The following is a 22,050-nucleotide window of genomic DNA, read 5'->3' as shown; positions in this document are numbered from 1 at the left end:
CATTGGGACAGAGTGCCACATTCATATGAGCCCATATCACTGCATTTCTATATTTTTGTACGCTAACTCTTTTTTCCCCTCTGCCTTCCACTCTCATGTTTCCCCAACTACTCAGCACCCATGGGAGTCATGCTGTCTCCTTCTTGCTGAGCTAGTTATACAATACTGACATTGTTCTATACAGTTCTTTGCATCTGATATTGTCATGACACAATCTACACAGCGGAGTGATGACCAAGCATAGCAACCAACTGGAAAGTGAATTGTCTCGCTGGGGATATTCAACTTTTCGGAATGATTTATTATTTATTTTCCTCTCCTCTCTTTTAACAGTCCCCTGTTTCTCTAACTTCACTGCTCCCATGGGAACGGTGTTGTCCCCTGACTACCCAGAAGGCTATGGAAACAACCTGAACTGCGTGTGGCTGATCATCTCGGAGCCTGGCTCCAGAATCCACCTGGCCTTCAATGACTTTGACCTGGAGCCACCTTATGACTTCCTCACAATCAAAGATGGGGACCAATCAGATGCCACAATATTGGGTCGCTTCTCGGGGGCGGAGGTTCCCTCTCACCTGACGTCCAACAGCAACATTCTGCAGTTAGAATTTCAGGCTGATCATTCTATGTCGGGGCGAGGGTTCAACATCACTTATAGCAGTGAGTAACTGCTGGATCTACTTATTCATGGAAATATGTGACATATACTCAGGAACAACATTATTAAAAAATCTATCCAAACAGAAACAAATCTATAAATGAGAAACTGAACTTCAACCCTTCTCCTCGAAATGTCTTACACATGTAGTATGTGTATAATCTCTGTCAGGTACTAAAGTCTGTTGTTCTTTGAGTATTAGTGCTGCAGGAAAGTTACTGCAGTATCTCAAACGGTGCGTACAGTAGCTAAATCTTGTGCCACAGTGTCTAATACAAAGCCACTGTAATTATCTTTTGTCCCAGCGAAGGCACAACAAGCTATAGACAAAAGCCATTGTTACCCTCAGGTCTACAAAGCAGGCTTGTGTTATACTTTTTTTTACCTTGTTCTCTCTAGCAGATGGCCACATCCATTTCCCCCATCTGCTTACTCTGCAAAGATCCCATTTCTCATTCACCAAAGGGAAAGTTGGTCACTAGATCTTGTTCTCTTTCTTCTCTTTACAAGCTTTTGGCCATAATGAATGCCCTGACCCTGGCATCCCGTTAAATGCCAGGCGCTTTGGCGACAGTTTCCAACTGGGGAGCTCCATCTCTGTGGTTTGCGAGGAGGGCTTCATCAAAACACAAGGGGCGGACACCGTCACATGCCATCTGGAGGAGGGCAAGGTTATGTGGAGCGGACTCATTCCCAAATGTGAAGGTAGAGGAATGGAATACCTAATAATCGTGTGTGTTAATGGTGGATTGCTAGATGGACTGCTGTGTTAGGAAGACAAAGAAAAAGAGGGCATTTTCATTACCCAGTGTTTGGGTTATGTGCAGACTGCATTTATGAGGATTTATGAGGCAGTGTTATTTCCAGGTATTCACTCCACTCCTCTGGTGACTCATCCTAAAGTTTTACTTTCATTCAGTATTTATTTCATGTTGAAAGAACTTCTCTCCATCCCTCCTCACTGTATTTGTTCTCGTCCACCACCTCCTCTCCACAACCTATTTATAACTTCTCCATCCCTCCCACCCATCTCCTCCCTCGCCACCTCTCTAGCTCCTTGTGGAGGCCACTACTCAGGGCCTTCTGGTGTCATCCTCTCCCCGGGGTGGCCGGGCTACTACAAAGATTCCCTGAGTTGTGAGTGGGTCATTGAGGCAGAGCCAGGACGCTCCATCAAAATCAGCTTTGACAGGTTTGTGAAACGGCGTTGCAACAACTGAGCCGTGGCAACAATATACACACACATGCTCGCACACACACAAAGATGCAGATGAAAAAGTAAGTAATATGTTAAGTATGCTCTCTTACTATACTAATGCGTGACGAGCTGCTCAGTTCACACAAACACACACAGACACACACAAATATAAGCCCATATGTTGGCAGAAACAAGACTCACCTGAGCGATCGGAGTTGGAAATAGTCAGCAAGAGAAGGTGGAATGCAGAGCTGGACCTAGTTTCCCAAAAATATTGAAAGCCTCGGGTAATTATTTATTGCTCCGACTGCCTTCCCCTCAATTTCCCTTGGAACTGAAATAGGTAGAAGTGCTTTAAGATTATTTTTTCTGAACATATAAAAAAGAAATCCTCCCAGTGTTCATTTGCACCGTCAGTTATTTCTCACTGACAAAATGATCTCATATCCCTGACAAATGAGATGAGGTTTCCCTGTGTTTAGTCTATATGATGTAATATGGCACCAGTTGCAATATGCTCACTTTTTTTCCCTCATTGTTAACAACAGTAAGGTGTTTGAGCCCTTGTTTGTCCCAATAGAGATTGTCGATTTGGAATTTGCTGCTGCAGTCAGTTAGCTGTAGAGACAGAGAGCCCAGATCCCTGCCAACTTGGTTTTCCAAAAAAATCCATCATCTTATTCACAGTAATTGGAAGGCTGGCAGTGCAAATTATTTCCCTCCAATTAAATAAATTACAATATTTGCTCTGTGGACACAAAGCTAAACCGTGTCAAAGAAGCAAAAAGCCGATCACCAGAGCAGTATTGGCTTGCACACAAATTACGTCTGCTCAACAATCCCTCATGTTTGTTTCTCTTTCTACGTCTAAGGTTTCAGACTGAGCTCAGTTACGACTTCCTGGAAGTGCACGATGGACCGAACCTTCTCTCCCCTCTGGTTGGCTCGTTCAATGGGACCCAGGTTCCTCAGTTCTTGTTTAGCACCAACAACTTCCTGTACCTGCTTTTCACCACCGATAACAGTCGATCAAACAGTGGCTTCAAAATCTTCTACGAAGGTGAGAGCGCCTGTTATACTAATGCGTTAGTTATATGAAACTGTGTGTGTAATGATTATTTAAAAAACATATTCTTGGGATCTGAAAATATGGTTCTTTGAAACAAATAATTTGAGATGGTTGTTGCATTTTGCTACATTTGCAACATTTGATGTAGTTCCTTAAACTGAAGACCGAATCTGTGTTGACACGACAGGAGCGTCATCATTAAAGCAATTTTGCTGATATTTTAATGAGCCTCAGTTCCTAGGGTGATACTAAATTTATTCATGTTGGGCTCTGGGGTGAAAAAGTGAAGAATTACAATGCAGAATCTTCATTGCTATTTTTTTGGGGTAAGACCAGGGCCAACATTGTTACCTAATTGTTGCGTTTTGGGCAGTTTTAAAACCCCAGTGTAGACTGGGCCTGTTGTCTGAGGGGTTTGTGGGTGGCCTCAGGGTGACATAAAAGCCATAAATTTAACACATAAAGAAGACATAAATGTTCTTGGATCTTAATTAATGTAAGCAATTGAATTCTTTACATCGTGCCATATATTGTGAACCTAATCAAACATAGAAGCTGAAAGAGTTCCATTAAACATCCTATCCTACAGATTTATGTCAGAGGACTAAATCAGACAAAAAAATTGCTTGATGCCATTATTCCAGATTCCAATTGTCTCTGTCCTCAAAATTTATGGACCGTCATCAAAATCACCCTGTTCATTTCTTTTCTCCAAGGTCCACCATCTTTGCTTCATGAACTCTGAGCTAAAGCAGCTAAACAGTTTAAAGGTGTTTATGGGCCACGGCATGAGAAACCAGTCAGAGACAAAACAACTCTTAGCTCTCAGTACATAATTGAATACTCCAGTAATTATCGCCTGGGCAAACACTCTCCGTTCCCTGGGGACGTTGTTTTCTTGCCGAAGCTTTTCTTTTCTCTTTACATCATTATGCATTGAGCGGAAGACTTTGAAATATCAAATCTGCAAATGCTCTGGATACAATGGGATCTATTTTCACCATGGTTTGCACTTGCACCATTACCCTTGTCACTCAGATGTGATTCATAAGACAAAGTTTGTTATTAGGTCTGTATTATTGACTGAAAGTAGACCGCAAGTGCCTTTGTCTTATTATGTTTCACTCTCAAGTGCATTTCTCTTTTCCTGATGAGGCTATCGAAAAGCAATAACACTACGATCATATTAGCTCCTTTCATTGCAATTTAGAACATGTCTTTATTGCTGAAATGCTTTGGGGAAACTCAGTCTAGTTCATTTGTAAAATTGGTCCTACAAAATATCGCCGTTGAATTATGTTATGAAAAAACTGAGGCACAGAGACACTTCATCATTTGCCTTTTATGTAAAAGGTAACTTAGATCCATCCAATTACAAAACACTAAAACACGTGTATTAAACTGTGTAAACCCAATAAGTATTTTTTCTAATATTACTCCTGGTAATTGTTATAATGATTAATATTTTTTACCATGCAGTATTTTATTGCGTGTGTGTGCGTGCGTGAGTGAGTGAGTGAGTGAGTGAGTGAGTGAGTGAGTGTGTGTGTGTGTGTGTGTGTGTGTGTGTGTGTGTGTGTGTGTGTATACTGCCGACTTTTTTTCTTTTTTTCCCCCAAATTCTTGCACACCGGATGCCAGTTACAGCAGTAGCCAATTAATGCTACAATGCTGAGCTCTCTTATTGAAATTATCACACAAAGGGTGTGAGACATGGGAGTTAAAATATGAGGTCTTGCTCATAAGATTGTGAAAATAATAATAAATCATCCTGTTTTTATGAGATCTTTTAAAAGTGTCTCTGATGATGATCTGGTGTTTGGCTGTATCACCTTTTGCATCATCTATCTAGCTGTCATTCTTAACCCCCGCAGCACTTAGACATTTCCGCAGGCTGATAACATAAACTGTAGTGGACTTTGTTAGAATTGATCACAATCTGCCCTGAACTATTTCTGAACTGACTGCATTTATTTGACACGGTGAGATGGTGTGCATCCTGTTAGTGTCTGCAGGATGATCTCATATTTTGTACTGGGCCTTTAAATGTGCTCACTCTGGCCTTCCAGTCGCTGATGCCAGGGAGACGTCGCACAATGAGCAGGGTGCTATTTGCTGACACATTTAAGTCCTTTGACTTGGGTCAATCACCTAAAACTACTGCAGCAACAGAACTGGACTGAAGACCCAAGATGCTGATACTGACTAACTTAATATCTTATTCTGAAGAAATGCTTTGTGGTCCAAGCAACTTGAGAAGCTCGCTGATGGGACTTGCTTCTATGTAAATATTACTTTTAAGTTATATACGCTACAGGCTGTGTATGCAAGGTCTTGAATTCAAATCAAATCATTAAATAGTTTTTTAAATTCCATTACACATTATTTTGAACAGATCTGCTGAACTCAAGATTATGCTGTTGCATGAATTTTGTTACACGGAATGCCTTATTAAACTATTTTTTTGTAAATGGGGTTTTAATTATGTGTTGTTATAGATCAACAGTGCTGTGAGTCCATAACAAATAAAGACATTTGTCTTAATGGCACAATAAATTATGTCACAGCAACATATTCCTGCAGGGCTTTTTTTTTTTTGTTGCTTTCAGTTTATACATTTCTAAAACATATGTACAGATTTTGAGACTTTGTGTGCAGATTTCTTACCTGTCCCCACAGATTTTTGACACCTGTCCTCTCAGTTTAATAATCCGTACCCACAAATTTGTAAGTCTGTCTCTCAATTTCACAAGCTGCTCCCTCATAATTGTAATTAGTCATGAAGTGCAGAGCAATGGACCACTTCATCTTAATAGATTTTTGCTATGAACTGATGCTAAAATATCTGGACAATGAAGCACAGAATTATTTGATCTTTGTCATCCTTTAAATGATTTTATAATTAAATAGAAATGGGTCACTAATATCTTGATGATATAAGGCAGGTTAGACGCTTTACAAGAACTCAGATCTTATACACGTTCCATCCTGTCATGACACTCAGCAGCACAGCGGGGTGTCTGAGTAGGCCTGTTTAGCAAAGGGTCTCACTGAGTTGACAGATTGCAATGACAGAATAAGGGAAGAGATTCTTTGACTAAGGGTACGGTTTGCAAATATAGTGCGGTATGTATGCACTGTTGGGCTCGTGTTAAAAACAGGCTTCTTAAGTATTGTATAAATACTACATTTTCTATCACAGTATGAGCGTAATGCAAACTCAGACTACACAACCTCTGAATCGATCGCTGAGCTGCTCTTTGCCAACTGACAGTATTTTCATAGATCAACTCTAAATAGAACTGCATCTCAGATTTTGTGCTGCCCGTATCTAAAAAGTTTGTCTGGAACTGGAAGAATCACAGCTAAACATCATGCAATGTTAGGTAGGCATTACTGACATCTTGCATCAGTAGGTGGAAAGCAAGTCAAGGTCAAGACAGAATCCTTTGTGACACAGCTAGAGTAAGGTCTTAATATACACAGCAACTACAACTGCTGACTGAGCTTAGCCTGGAGTAGCTTACCCACAATCAGGCTGATAACAACTTATACAACAGTTCTCATTCCTTGCCCAAAATCAGCATATTGTAGTGCGTCAAAAGCAACCTTACTTGGAAGACGTCCAGAGAGAGCAGTACGGGGAGTCACAGTGAAAAACGGGGGGTAGCTCTCTGCAGCTTGCATCACTGCAGATGAGAAGGGGAAGCAGGGACTCCTTACACAGCTGGCTCGTTCAAGGAGCACAACCAAAAGACAAATGTATTGTTACAAGATACAGAATTTGCAGGGTAGCGCGTATATATAGAACGGAATGGTAGAATATTTATGTGCTTTCATAGAGGTCATTCACCCAAATTCAGCTTCTTCATGAAAGCATTGCCCTGAGCTTTCTCTTCCCCACCCAGAGCATCGGCTGTCTCACATTCTCCCAGTGAATGACTTGCTTAAATTTACACCTTCCCAAAAAAAAGCACAGCATGAAGATGAACCCTTTTGTTTTCTTCTTTCGACGGCTTCATCAGGGATGCAAAGAAAGAAACTGTCAAACATCACAGCAGTCAGACTGAGTCACAAACTGCCTCCGTAAACAGTGCACAATGTCTCGACTGCGCCTTGTCATATAACTGCCTTTGCTATTGTGTGAAACGTTTCACTTTTTTGAACAAATATTTTTCTCCATTTTGTGGAAGCTTTGGCGGTGCGTGTCAAGGCAAATCCCTCGCTTTGGAAAATTGCAGCTTCATGGCCTTGGCAGTTATACGGATAGAACAAAATGTAAAAGTCGTCCTGTTACTTATGCTTGAAATGATCTGGTTGTTATGAGATTAGTGTATTATTTTACTCTGACTTACATTGCTACTGCTTACCTTATGTAATATACAGTATATGTACTGGAATGTTACTCAAGAAATGAATGTTTCATCTCCCCTAGTTGTCACATTGGACACATACTCCTGCATGGATCCTGGTATACCAGTGAATGGTGTGCGATTAAACCACGACCTGTCCATTGGATCCACGGTGTCCTTTCAGTGTGATCCAGGATACAGACTGAGCCATGAAGAAATACTGACTTGTGAGAAGAACCACTTTTGGAGTCATCCATTGCCCACATGTGATGGTAGGTCAATGAGAGCATTCTTTAGATATAGGATATGTAAAGATGTATCTAGTCAATTACTGTCTCTTGCATGGACGCCATAACAACTGGATTCTTTCAAGTAAATGTCACACCTCACACTCAGCATGCAGGCCCTCAGCTGCTCTCCGCTCACCATTCAGCACAACAGTTTTCACCACTGTCTCCTGGGTCCACCCGACACAGAGCCTGGCGTGGTTCTGCTACAAGATGACCTTACTGACCTTATTTAGTGTTCAGGATGGCACTGCAGGTGTCCAGGGAGGGCCGCCGTAAGCTGCAGTTTGATCTGAGTACGTTGGGAGATTTATATACAACTCAGCATCTGGGATCTGCTCCGCCCCAGCTGGTATTCAGTGATGTTCTTCACATCTTTTAAACCTTAAAATATGACAGAATTAATTCCCTGGTTTATATCCTCAACTGGGATCACATCCTCAACTGGGGATATAAACCACTTTACTAAAATATCTCAATGTTAGTTCAAGGAAATGCACTTGTCTGTAAGTGATAATCCAACATTTGTCAAAATGGTTTTTACTCAGTTACTTTTATGAGGTCTTGTATGAACAGCTGATGTGGGGTGTTATGAAACCTGATTTGGTCGATATGGTGCATTTCTGGGATAGATTTGAAATAAACGTTACCTGCATTTACAACATTTTTTTATTAAGACACTCCAAGCAGGGTATAAAAGCCTATTATTATTACTTATGGCTATCATATAAAAATAATCCAGAAGCTGTTGCGTTGTGGTTTGGAAAGCATTCATCCGGACATGAAACACTTATAAATGCTATCTATTGGAGTGTGTCTTAATGTAATAACCACATTATAATAAAGGTTGTTCAAATTTAGTACTGCCTTGGAATTCCTGCCTTTTGCTGGAAGACATGTTGCATGCCATTTTGACTTGACAAGTAGTTCCAGTCAGATGAAAGCATATAAGGAACTAAATAGATGTTAGTGCTGGCAGAAGGCACCACAGGTTCTTGCGAATATGATTCCACTGATTGTCATGAAAATTTCATTCAGATCTTGGAGAGTCATTTTTGCTGAGACGTGTGCCAGTTGATGTCAAATGCCTTGGATCATTGCCTATAGAACCTCTAATGTAAAACAGCTGCCAAGGGTACTCATCAACTTTTAATGACTTTATCTAATTTGGGCTCATTAATAAATAATTTTCTATCATTTTGTTGGTGGGTAAGGATTCAGGTCTTGCTGTGTTTTGCACGGAGCAGGGCCCAAGGGTGGAGGTAGAGAGGATAAGAGGGTGGTGGGGGTTTGCAGCTGTGGAGCCTGAGGCATTTAAGCCATCCTCCAAAACACTTATGACATTTATTACTTTGAAACTACGTACATGCACAAGAGTTTCTACTAATATTTGTCAGGGAGTGGTGTTTTGAGGAGGGCATCCAAGAATTTGGGATGTAAGTCAAACCGCACACACAGGCACACACACACACACACACACACACACACACACGCATGCTCTTGTGACGCATTAAAAGCATTGCCCTTTATGTGATATAACCTTTTAGGCAAAACGCAATGACAGCATGAAAACATGACGATGAGTTTGGACAATATCCAATTAGACCTGTTAACCTTCAGACGGCTGGAATATTAACCTTCTGCTCAGCAGCAGCCAATGAGAGTACAGCTTCATCTCATTAACTTGCACGGGCGAGATAAGGAGCTTTCTGACAGTGAATTATACAGTATGTGTCAATAATCAACATGAAGGGAGCTGTGTGTAAGTGAGGTGACTGCTAACAGCTCCTTTTACACAACAATAACTGTCGGCTCATCTGTAGCCTCTTTCACATGATGGGTAGCAGCTAGATTACCAGCCCCTCTTGAATTAAAAATAATAGCATATAGCATTAGGATGATGGTTTACAGAAACTCCAAGTTACTTCAAAGTCCATCAAAAATGTAGCCTGATGCTCTAATCTGCCTCGTGTTTGCCTTGTGCAGTTCTTGTATAATCAAAGTAGATTTAATGGATTTTAAGACTCTCTGAAAATGTAATAAAAGTGTAGACTATATGGATAGAGGAATGACTTAATGAATTATTTATTGTTGCTGTAGGGCGTTTGGTTGTTTTGGATTAAAGAAAACGTGCTGGCAGATTGCTCTCTGTTTGAATTGAAGAACAGGATGTGATAAAGCCCAGATGTATTATTCATTGGAATGGCTCCTCTTTCTTCAGGTGAAGGATTTGTTGGTGTTTTAGTCACTGTTATGATTCATTATCTTCCCTTTCTATGCAGCTTCATGTGGTGGCGAGATCAGAGGACCTGGTGGGATCATCCTATCACCTGGGTACCCTGAGCTGTATCCCAACTCATTAAACTGTACGTGGACTGTGGAGGTCAGCCACGGAAAAGGTATAGTAGGAATGTTTGTAAGAATCCCAGCGATTCTGAACAGGACCCATGTTTATTACCTGTGCAGCATGTGTTGGTCTGTCTATTAGTAGAATATCTCATGTTAAATGGGATTTTCCAGTAAAGGTGGGACATGGGTCAAGGGAAAATTGATTTGATTTTGAGGCGGATCCAGATTGGGATGCAGGATTCAGCAATGGTCACAAACTGAGTCATCAATTTTAACGGGAATAGAAATCGGGCATATAAATCCCATGATGAATTATCAATATTGATCTGCATTTAGCAGATTAAAAGACATGATATATGATCTGTGTCTGCCCCCTGATCGGTCAGAATTGAGGTGTTTTCCTGTCATAAATAAGGTATGAAATAAGGACATATACAACTACTGTGTAAAGTGATGTTTTACAATATTCCATTATTGAGGAGATATTATATATACGTCTTTTCAGGTGTAGCTCCAGTGGAGGATGATATGGTGCCACTGTAGGAAGTATTTGCTTGATAAAATGTTTGCTTTCAAGGTAATGATAGTAAAGTCTCTTATATTGCCAAAAATCTAAATCTGAGCACTGCTGGGACTTGGCAGACGTATATCCTCTTTGTGTGCACTCTAGGCTTAGAAATGGGGTTATTGTTTACTTTACACAGACCATTCATAGACTCTAATATTACCTGCGTAAATCAGGACAGGTTTATAGTTATAGTCCTTAACCACGCTAACAGCCTCAACATTTCAGTAAAGTGTATCCCAGTATACGAGATTCAATTTAATTTGGAGCTCTTCTTTATCTGCTGTGTAGCCACTTTATGTTTCAGTTATTGAGCAAACGTTTGAAGTTATTTTATACATCCGTTAGATGGCATTTACTTTAACCCTGCCAGGATAAGATTGCATTTTATAAACTTTTCAGCTGGCTTGTGAACAACTAATGAACAGCTCTGGCATTTCAGTTGTTCACCTCGTACAGTAAGAGAACTCTGGTACCTGAGTTTTATTGATTTTGTTTTATTTGATTGTTTTATTTCTGGTTTTCAGTTATGCGACTGGTAGCCAATCCTTACAGACGTTTACCTCCTACATTTCCACCATAGCTTTTCCACTAACCGGTTCGCTGGAATACCAACTTGTATTCTTTGTATCTTACAAATTCTTCCTGTTCTCAAAACCTAAGACCTTTATTGTCTCCTTTGGGTGGGTGTTGGTTCTGTAAGTTCCCCTGACCTATAAGCAGTCTGATCATTCTGAGCTGTTTGAAGATGTGGATTTATGTTCTGCTCCTTCCAACAACAAGTTAAATTTGGTCTCTCTCAGTATACCTATTTATTACTTTGCCATTTGAGGCTGACATTAGTCTTGTCTGGATTTAGTTGAGAATAGAGAAATATATTTTGCCATCAGCCTTCACACAATACCCTTTCATGACAAACAGTATAATTGAAATACAAAGACGCCTGATTTTCTTACGTATGTAGGTGATTCGCCATTATCAAATGACACTTTGCTACCTTTTGTTTTTGTTTGTCCTATTTTCATGACTGACTTGATTTCACTTGTCATTTCTGTCAGATTCACTCAAATACATATTTTTAAGAAAGACCCTTGTTTTAAGAGGGTAACAAAAAACCTAATGGCTCTATAAGGGCTTCAGATTGCCTCTTTTCTTATGTTATAGCACTATTGTGTTATGTCCTACATAGTTCCATAGCTTTTGTGGCCACTGACTGGAAGACACATTCACATTTACTGGCTGTTCTGCTCAGTAATTACAAATATACAACACCAATTAAAATGTTGGGATGCCTTGTAAATGAGGAAGGATCTTGATTAATTGGTAATTTCCTTCTAATCTCTGTGATAAAAACCACGCAATAAATCATTGTATTTTATTTATTTCATGGTCTTTGGCATTTTACTTATGAAGAGCCACATTTTTGTAGGACATTAGTCACAATAAAACACATTCAACAGACGGCATTAAAATGGAGTCAATCATTATAGAGAAAAAGAGCAAAAAAGCAGCTGTCATGGAAGGAATGAAGAATTAGATGTAAAGTGTATGTTGTCGTAGTATTTAGCCTTGTATGCTTTGTTGATATAAAGTTGAGAATGATTTCACAAACATTCAATTCTATCAAGCAGTAAAATAGCAATTCTAGTCACATTATTCCTGCAGTTCTCTCTGGCTGCTGTCACCTTGTGTGTCCTATGGGTTTAAAATTTTACAAGGTGGGCGGATGTGCAGGTGGAAAAAGTAACATTGACCCTCTGCTCTTGCATTGATTGATGGAAATGACACGCCCCATTCAGCTTGAATTTTTTTATAAATGAAAATGTCATTTTGATAAAGCCTGAAAGAAACGAGAGGAAAAGTTTCGGAAGAAAATTACGTTTCATTTGAAGATTTCTCCTCTATTCGCTTTTTGAAATTGCGTTTGAAACCTCTCTGGTTCTCTTTAAGTGTTCTGTTTTCTATTTCCATTTCAATATTTTTTTCTATATCTATAATTTGTCTGTATTAGTCAGCACAGTGAGGGTATGACTCACAGGAATCGGGTGAAAGAGAAACAGCGAGATTTGAACTGGTGACATTGTGTTTATGTGGTTTCTCAGCCCACATGTCTGCTGAGATCTCCAAGTATTGGATTATTATTATTATTATTAATATCATTCCTCTTGCTGGTGTGGGAATTAATGCATAGAATCAAACCTGTACGGGTTGCTGTCTGGATAGTGACATTTGAAATCAAAACAAAGAATAAGCTTTACCTTGGTTATGTTCAATTTAATGTTTATTCAATGGATCCATTTCTTAACGACTGCTGAAGTGGAACGAGGTGGTTATTTCATTGAATTGTCTTTCAATATCATGTCCTTTTTACTTGGAAACCTGTGTGAAGAGTTTCTTGTTCTCCTTTCCAAGGTGTCCAGTTCACTTTTCACTCCTTCCACCTGGAGGATCATCATGACTACCTTCTGATAACTGAGAACGGGAGCTTCGCTCAGCCGCTGGCTCGACTCACCGGCTCAGAGAGGCCCGCGTCCGTGAACGCTGGCCTGTACGGGAACTTCAAGGCCCAGCTACGCTTCATTTCTGACTTCTCTATATCACTGCAGGGATTTAATATCTCCTTCTCAGGTAAGATGGCTTGAGAAGTTTGGGATGAAAGGAGGTTATTTCTAGTTGTACAGATATGCACGGCCAGGGAAGGGAGGGAGGGAAGATGGAAAAAGGGAATAGTGTGGAGGTGGAGGGAGCAGATAGATGAGAAGCTAGGATGCCAAAATCATGGCTGAGGGGATTGAGTTGTTGGGGAGTGGGGAGGATGAAAAGCAAAAGTGAAAGAGATGCTGACAGATAAAGAGAGAGAGACAGCTCGCTCGATGATAAGATCAAAAGAGCTAAGCCTCTCTAAAGCGTGTGTAAGGTAACATATGAGGAGTGATTTGTCAGTCAGAATGGGTGCAGGCTTACGGTAGACGGTGCCTCAGGCTGCGCTGATGAGAGGAGAATAATTAAGAGACAACAGTGTCACTCAGGTGCAGAGTGTCTGACCATGACTGGAATGATCATCAAAGGGGTCTGGATCCTCAGGATTCTCAGACAGATACCCCACTGCCCACACACATACACACACGCGCACACACAAACGCCAAGAAAGAAGAAGTGAGACAGAGAGAGAGAGAGAAAGAGAGGATGAGACAGATGGTGATGGTGAGTGGAGATGAAGAGGGTGGAGAAAGTGAATTGGAGAGAGGGAGTAAGAACAAAACAGCTTCATGCACAGTCTGGCTAAACGTTTGCCTGCTGCTCGCAGAAGTGAAGCACGACTTGTGCGCTCTTGAATATTCATGAAATTATCCAATAGTTTGTGTACATTCTTGCGAGCGCTGCAATTAGCCTCTATAGATTTACTAATTAGAATTCATTTTTCAACCTTTTATGACCTTTGCTGATGATTTGCCAATATTATCAAGCTACATCACCGGTGCAGTGTTAAAGTCGATACATGTTTCTGCTTGGCGTCAAAGAGAGGCCATCAGAGCGATGCAGGCCAAATCAAAGGAGAGATGTTATCCTCTCCCGTTATTCCTTTCCTGCATGGAGTTCGATCGCCATCTCACATGATGAGGCAACCAACATCATGTGTATTGTGATAGTATGGCGCATTGGGTGACCTAGATTTTGCAGAGCCCCCAAAGTTCGAGCTCATGGCAATTGTTCCAACCTGATGAAGTGTCCTTGAGAAATAGGAAGAGACTTTCGCAAAGAATGTTGAAGGCACAAACACAATTGCATAAATGGAGCAAAGATATTCTATAAATTAATACAATACGCTATTCTGTTTTGGTTCCAGAATATGATCTGGAACCTTGTGAGGACCCGGGCAAACCTCGATTTGGTTGGCACACCGGCTCCAGGTTTGGCATCGGCGACTCCCTGGGGTTCCACTGCAACACCGGCTATCGCCTGCAGGGGGTGAAGGAGATCGTGTGCTTGGGAGGTGGCCGCCGCATGTGGAGCGCCCCTCTGCCAAGGTGTGTGGGTACGTGGTCAGCTGCTTTTTATTCCATTTAATTTCATGTTTGTATACATAATGCATGACTTACAATGGGCTCATTATTGGATTTTTCCACATACACAAGCCTTAAATTGGTGCCTTGACGTTAAGAAATTGACTTTTCTGAAGTAGCCTACTGTGTGTTTAGGATGTTTCCAGCTGCTGGGTTGAAATGCAATCCGGCAAGTAAGTTTCCCCTCAGAGAAACCTCAGATTACTTGCACATCGTGAGAGTTTACTCCAGAGATAATGTCACAGCAGAGGCATAGTGTCATTTAAAGTATTCCCATCACACCCCCTAATGGAGTGCTTAATGTGTGTTCACAAACACCTGGCTCTGGCACACCACTCTGCTGCCGTGGTGAAAAAGGAACTGTTATGAGGGCATGAATATTACATGACGATACTATAGGTGCTGGAGGAAAAACACTTATGCAAGGTTTCCAACTTGCGGTGGCTCCATTTAATTTATAATGTCGTCTAAAGCGTTATTTCTCCTTTTTGTAAAGGCAAATGAATAAACTGGAGCTGTGTCATGTCACTCCCAGTCTAAAACTGTATCTTTGCTTTTGGCCTGTTGATTCAGAGCAGCTCATTTGGGAAAGTGTTCCGCTGCTGTTTTGTTCTGGCGTGGTGCAAAAAAAAAAACGGCAGGGGAAAGAAAAGATGCCTGTAACATTTTTACACACTGTGTTAAATGGTGTGCTCAATATTACACAATGTGTCAGTGCCAGTTGATAAGCATGATTATGACACTTAAGTAATAATTGGGTATGTACACTTGGATGAATCTGTAATTATGACCATCCAAATAAAGAACAAGAATTACCTTTATGTCTTTAGTAACATACTTATGTGCCAATAATATAAAGTCTATTAATTTCAGTCTGGTTTTCCAAATTTGGTAGTCACAGTTTATGACGTGTCTGCTGCTACCTAACCGATTCCGTCTTTTATCTCTGTGTGTTATCTTGCAGCCGAGTGTGGATCGACCGTCTCCAACAATGAGGGGATTCTGTTGTCGCCCAACTATCCAATGAACTATGACAACAGCCACGAGTGTGTGTACACTATCCAGGTCCAGACAGGCAAAGGCATCAACATGACTGCCAGCACCTTTCAGCTTGCACAAGGTGACATCCTCAAGGTAAAAACACACTGCACCCCTTCCATCCCCTGCGTTGACAGAAAATAGATATTACAGTCTCCAAATAAAGAGAGGCCTTGTGTGGAGAGCTGTGTCAAATCAATGTGTGTCATTTATTTATTTTGTTGCTGATGAGGTGTAAAAGGCAGAGCCTGGTACTTTAAGTTATGCAAAAAAGTGAGAGATTTGTGTGCTGTTTTGTGGAAAAGGGCAGTAGGCAAAAAACAGTATTGTTTTGGGATTTGCTAGAGCAAAGGTCAAACAGCAACAGCATCATCTCCATGTGAAGAAAAATATTTATTTGCTTGCTCAAGGGCATTTGAACACTTTTGACAGATGCAATGCAAATGCCTACTCAGTCCCTCCTTCACATCTGAGAAGCCTTCGTTTTTAATTCAGATGTCTCCTTTGAAGCTCCGGTTAACACAGCGTATTATTTCCAATAATGCAACTCTGTAAGCAATATTCTCTTGCAACTGGTCATTTTTCAGAACAACTGAAATGTGGAATGAATGAATTTAGAAAGCTAAATGGATTTGTAGCAAAATGGAAACCAAAAAACAATGCCCTCAGAGCATTTCAAAAGAACAGCCCACACGGTTTTATGTAATTTCTTTTCACAAACACACACACACACGCACACGCACACACACACACAGTCAGGAAATAATTATGTATTGTAAGAGTCCCATGCTTGTAATTTGAAAAGAATACTCCAACAAAATGGTCAGCAAATAAACAAAAACCCTGTTTCTGTGAAATAAATATTAAGAATAAAATGGTTGCATATGGGGAGAAATTAGTCAAAGCAATTGTTTTGATACTGTACATGTTTGTACCATTTCACTCCTCATTGTACTTAAGCTTTTGGCTTCCTAGTTGTTAGTAATTGAATACATTGGTTTTGCTATACTGTACCTACCTTATGCAAACAGAGAAAACATTGAAGATTAGAAGCTCCCTTGGTTAAATATTGAAAAAACACTGCCAAATCCAAATGTATTGACTTAAAATTACTTGCTTATCTTTGAGTTGTGTGATATGAAAGCCAAGGAAGTCTGTTTGTTTGAATGTTTGTACTGTACTTATCAGGATTACTTAACAAATGATGCACCACTTTTGACAATATAGTGAATTAAATTGTATTTGCTGATCCGGATCAAGCAGCAGATGGATCTTTTTGGTATTTCATGTTAATACATTTCACTTTAGACTATTGATATTTGAAATCCAAATCAAACCCAGATGTCTAATAGTATACAATTCTTCACCGGAACATGATAGTTGCGCAAAATGTTCTCTTCTGTTTCTATGCACCAGGATATTCCTGCTTATTTTTCCTCCCATTTCAACAAACACACACACTTATATTTTTTATCATCTTTGTCACCACAGACAATAAAAGCGAGCCCAGTGCTGCCATTCGTCCCCACACAGGTTTTCTAATGAAAAGAGTGGATAAAATAGCACATAGTAAAAAAAGAACAATTACTCTTGCAGGCCTTCAAAATGGCCTTTTGTTTTGATTGCATCTGCCTTGTTGATTCATCTCTACAGTTAAACCGGCAGGAGCAGAATTACGGCTTGTCCACATCTCATTTAGGACATTGGTTTTGCCGTAGAGTTGCCATATAAAAGAAGAGATATACACTACTAATAGCTTCTTTTAATTGTGGCTCTCTTTCTATAGCATTAATATTTAATTTCTAATATTATCATTCTTTTTTATTGTAGTAAGTTCATTCCCCATAAGTAACAAAAATCTCCACCGCGCTCTTGTCTATGTGGCGGCAGGTATACGATGGCAGGGACAGCGCGGCGCCAGTGCTCGGGACCTACGCGGGCGCAACCATGCAGGGACTTTCCCTCACCAGCACGTCCAACTATCTGTGGATGGAGTTCTACTCTGACCAGAAGGAGACGGCCGCAGGGTTCCAGCTGGCGTATCGTAGTAAGTCTTGTGTCATTCCCCGAAAGCCTCATGGTCGGGCATCTTGGATCTATCTCAAATCTATGTAGAACAAATCTATCTCATTTCCCGGGCTTTGAACGCAGCACAGCGTTTTCAGCTCCAGTCCTGAAGAAAAACATTTCTCTCCTTTCTATTTGTGGATCCACCTTCTGTCTTTTCTTTTGCAACTACTGTTCCAACAGTGGATTGCTCAAACAGGTGAAATATAGTTGGAGTTTGTGTTTTTTTATATCGTCTACATGCGCATGAGAGCGTGTGTGTGTGTGTGAGTGAAAGTCACTCCCGTAGCTAAGAGGACCAGCAATGAATGTGTTTTGTTCTCTGCCTAATTGGCTTGCTGACTGTGTGTTGTTGGTAACTGTTTCTAATCCATTACCACGATGTGAGAAATGTGTTGGTGACACGGCATTTTGCAGTCCAATTTAAAGTGTTTTTGTGTTCCGCCTGAATATTTCCGTTCTGAATATTTTAGTTTACCATTGTGTTTTCCAAGGGAGAATTCAGCAAAGTGGGTGAGAATGGAAACAGGCCAAGAGCCATGTTAAGTCATATGAATGCTAAGAAGTTTCCATTCCGTTCCTCATCTGCAGTTGGCCCACACAGGCAACCATAGGCGTGTGATGTTTATACCAACCTGCCATGTACCTAAAGGTATATGAGCTGAAATGGCATCAATTTACACCAATCGGCTGCAGTTCGCATCACCCGTCAACTGTTTTAATACTCGCATCTGAAAAATAATGAAGCAAGTAGTAATTAGAAATGTGCACTCATTTACAACGACAGAATTAATTGCCATCAGATATGAATGTGCTATAATTACTTCAGAAGAAACAGCGATTTAAGGACAGGCCGCCTTTTTTTCTGAGTACAAAATTACCATAATTAAGTATCACTTAATTATTATAATGTATTCTTGTATCATAACTTCAGCTATGTGCACAAAGTAAAATGTATGGGACATTATAAGATAGTCCACCTGCATATTTACATAGACCTTTCAGCCAGAGTGGACAACCCTTTCCCACTGGAGAGCTTTGACTGATGTGAGCACAGGAGGGGGGCAAGGAGACGGTGCTGTATGGCCAACTTCAATCTTGTCTGAACATGAAATCTGATCATGTTTTCATGACTCTTCTACCAAAAGTGCTGAGGTAATTTTCCAAATGTGAGCTGTAACTGCTGGAGATTTATACCAGGCATGACACTTGTAATACTGCCATAACATCTGGCACAGGCATGGACCTCGCTGGGAGAGAAGAGCATAAATCACATCAGCCGGGTTTATGTGCGGTCACTGTTGCTGCATAGCAGAACACTCGTATTTAGTAGCCGAAAGAGCAGAATTATATACAAAGGCCATGGTCAAGTTCAGGCACAGCTAGTGAAAGAGTTATTGGAACGTTTTCTTGTTTGTGGCTTGTTTTTATTTGTTTTGTATCACCTCACGCTGCTATGAGTCACTGGGTTATTTCTCAATCATGGTAAATGTTCACACTCAATTGAGCGCTTAATTACGAAGGTGTTATTGCAGCCTCTTTCCAAAAAGACTCTTTTACTGCCAAGCAATAAAACGTGGCTCTAACTTCAGCTGTCATCCGTGCTCGACCGGAAATTAATTCCTCAAAGTTTAATCAATAACTCCTTACTATACTGATAAATGTGGCTACGGGACCGGTTTAGCCATTTGTGTTTATCTCTGCCACTTAAAATGATCATTCTTGAACCGTTTTGCCTTCTTCACCCTTCCCTCCAGGCTTCGAGTTGTCCCACTGTGAGGATCCTGGCGTGCCACAGTTTGGGTTCAAAGTCAGCGACCAGGGGCATTTCGCTGGTAGCGCCATTACATATGGATGTGACCAAGGCTACACACTGCATGGCAGTGGCATAATCAAGTGCATGACTGGGGAGAGAAGAGCATGGGACAATCACCTTCCATCATGTATAGGTAATCCTTCACCTGGCTATTATCTTCCTCTGTGCTCATCTTCCTCTTTCTCTCAGGCCTGTGCCCTTCTCTCTCTCTCCCCCTCCCTCCCTCCCTCCCTCCACGTCTCCCTCTATTGTCCATCTCTTTCTCTCTCTGTAGTGGCTTCTATTACTATTCAGATCAGACACACTGTCATCATTGCTATGCTAGGTGTTAATCCTCAGGATTTAGCCCCGCATGATTTCTATTTAATAGAACTGTGTTGAAATAAAACAACACAGCATGTCATTATGTGAGAGAATATAAATGCTTACGATACTTTGCAATGAATCATTGATCTCCCTTTTTTGTCCTTGATGCGAAACAGTCTATATAGACTCAATTAGGATACTACGGTGCAGCAATTTTGAATGCTATTGAGTTTCCCCCTGACTCTCTTCCGTTCAGACAAAGTGTAATTTACAATTTTCATCAGTTTGCATTTTATTGCAGGACTTAAGACAAATTATCTAATTTCCCGTAAAGGCTGCTGATGGAATCATGGTCATGAAGTACAGTTTAGGCTACACTTATATATTCAGCACATGTTGTGATGGAGACGCAGCAAAAATGATAAAGCTATTACCTGCACGTTGCTAGAGGGTGGAGGTGTTGTGAGGCAGTGTCTGCCTCTCGATGTCTAGCAGTGATGGATTAGGGTAAAAAATGATTTACACATCCTGAACGTGTGCAGAATAGCACTTTAAATGCCAGCATGTCTTGGTGCCTTTTCAATGAAACATGTTTCGGGCAGAAGGGCGTCAGTCTCGCTGGGCAGCGTGATCCGTAAGATCACAAATGTAGAACACAGAGAAAGGTGACTGTGTTTAACAAGCGCTGGTTGGCTGGATGGTCAGTATTAATTGTGAGCTTTGTATCTGTGAGCTGAATGGGAAATGGGAACACCAGACATTTCTCCGGGGCCACATTTGTAAGCCTCTTGTCAAAGACTTTTACATGTGCCCGGTGTTATAAAACTTATTATAGCCTACCGCTTTGGCAATCTAATGTAATTTTCCTATTAATTAAATGCCGTTCATTCCATAATATAGACACCAAGATGATAACCAGGGGAGGGTCAACACAGATTGGAAGATACAATATTTCTTTAGTCAGTAACATTTGCAGCTGTGTAATTCCCGCAGTGCACGGCCCAGCCTATATCTCCTCTCAACGCCGTCTTTTTAAAGTTAATTAATGGCATCATTAGGGGGCATACTTAGAGACAAAACAGGGTTTGCATCTGTAAGTATCTCAGGCCAGGCAGGAAGTCCTTGTTTCAATCCCATTACCTGTTATTAGCAAACAAAGAGAAAAAGTGTTCATTTTGAACCGTCCCTTAAACTGTTGCTCATTAGCACTCATTGTAGACTCTAAGCTCCGCTGAGCTCGGATTCTGTCAGCAAGTTTTCTAAATTCAGAACCAAAGCAATGTGCACACACACTGTAGGCGGCAGCTCTGTGGTTGCTCAGGGGCTTCAGCTTTGTTACCACCATTGTCACCGCTCACCTGCGAATAGAAAATCATAATAATCATAGAAATTACATTCGGGCTGTTGAGGAGCTTTATCCATGAGCAACTGATATGAGAACATTTGTTTTGCCATCAGTCGTAATGAATTACAGCAGATACATGATGTGAGTGGTACAGCAAGTTGTATTGTGATGGAGGCACAGAGAGCACATTGCACATATCAAAACACAAGCCAACTCTTCTGGGAAAAGATTAAAGGCCACAGCTCACTGATGGGCGTAAGAGGGAGGGAGAGAGAGAGAGGGATCTGTGTGTGTGTGGGCGCACACTGTCATATTACAGGTCAGGTAAATGTTATAGACAGCTGGTTCGGCTTTCAGACACACACTGATATAAAACTTAGGGTTTTGGTTCCAGTTAAGCTACCTGTGGAAGAATTTAATCTTAAAGTGTGTGTGTCAAGAACCTCCATAGGGTGAAGATGTGGTTTCATTATTAAATCCTAATCCTAATAATAATGTAAGAAAAAAAACATATATGATAAATATGTGACTTTAGGATTCAAGGATCTAGGTTTTGCCGTTTAAACTAGCTGAACTCTTACGCCGTTTGACTTGAATTATAATTGAAATTCAAACACCTTATAAAATGAAATACTGATGTTGTGAATCGTTTCGGCAATGTGTTTGTTTTCTTTTCTTATTAGAGCAAGTTTGCATTATACAATTCTGAAATTGCATGCAACCTTTGGTAACTATGTCTGTATTGATTGATTTATCTTCTTTATTATTTTTCCTTATTTGATTGATATTATCTCCACATGTATGAATCTGTCTTTCTTAAACTGACATCATAGTCCTCCTTTACTAGTCATTGAGACAGTTGTACAAAAATAACACCTGTAAAGTGCAGGAATCTCCTTTACATCTATAGATGACCCATCCTTTTGATATAAATAT

The 22,050-nt window shown here is 40.6% G+C and overlaps 1 protein-coding gene across 1 annotated transcript in view; it reads left to right on the top strand.

Moving 5' to 3' along the window:
* Positions 1-22,050, top strand: part of LOC143000923 (CUB and sushi domain-containing protein 3-like) — a 194,137-nt gene that overhangs the window by 63,255 nt on the left and 108,832 nt on the right. Inside the window, exons 14-24 of the mRNA XM_076150408.1 lie at positions 334-660; positions 1,169-1,363; positions 1,712-1,850; positions 2,729-2,916; positions 7,361-7,549; positions 9,847-9,963; positions 12,891-13,106; positions 14,326-14,514; positions 15,507-15,676; positions 17,471-17,627; positions 19,405-19,596. Coding sequence (XP_076006523.1) covers positions 334-660; positions 1,169-1,363; positions 1,712-1,850; positions 2,729-2,916; positions 7,361-7,549; positions 9,847-9,963; positions 12,891-13,106; positions 14,326-14,514; positions 15,507-15,676; positions 17,471-17,627; positions 19,405-19,596 — 2,079 coding nt within the window. The remainder of the gene's footprint in view (positions 1-333; positions 661-1,168; positions 1,364-1,711; positions 1,851-2,728; positions 2,917-7,360; positions 7,550-9,846; positions 9,964-12,890; positions 13,107-14,325; positions 14,515-15,506; positions 15,677-17,470; positions 17,628-19,404; positions 19,597-22,050) is intronic.

Source organism: Genypterus blacodes, unplaced genomic scaffold (genome assembly GCF_046128005.1).
Source record: "Genypterus blacodes isolate CSIRO-AG114 ecotype Tasmania unplaced genomic scaffold, CSIRO-AGI_Gbla_v1 ptg000052l_1, whole genome shotgun sequence".
Lineage (NCBI taxonomy): Eukaryota > Metazoa > Chordata > Actinopteri > Ophidiiformes > Ophidiidae > Genypterus > Genypterus blacodes.
The sequence above is the reverse complement of the archived record's forward strand: the minus strand, read 5'-3'. Positions and strand labels throughout refer to the sequence as shown.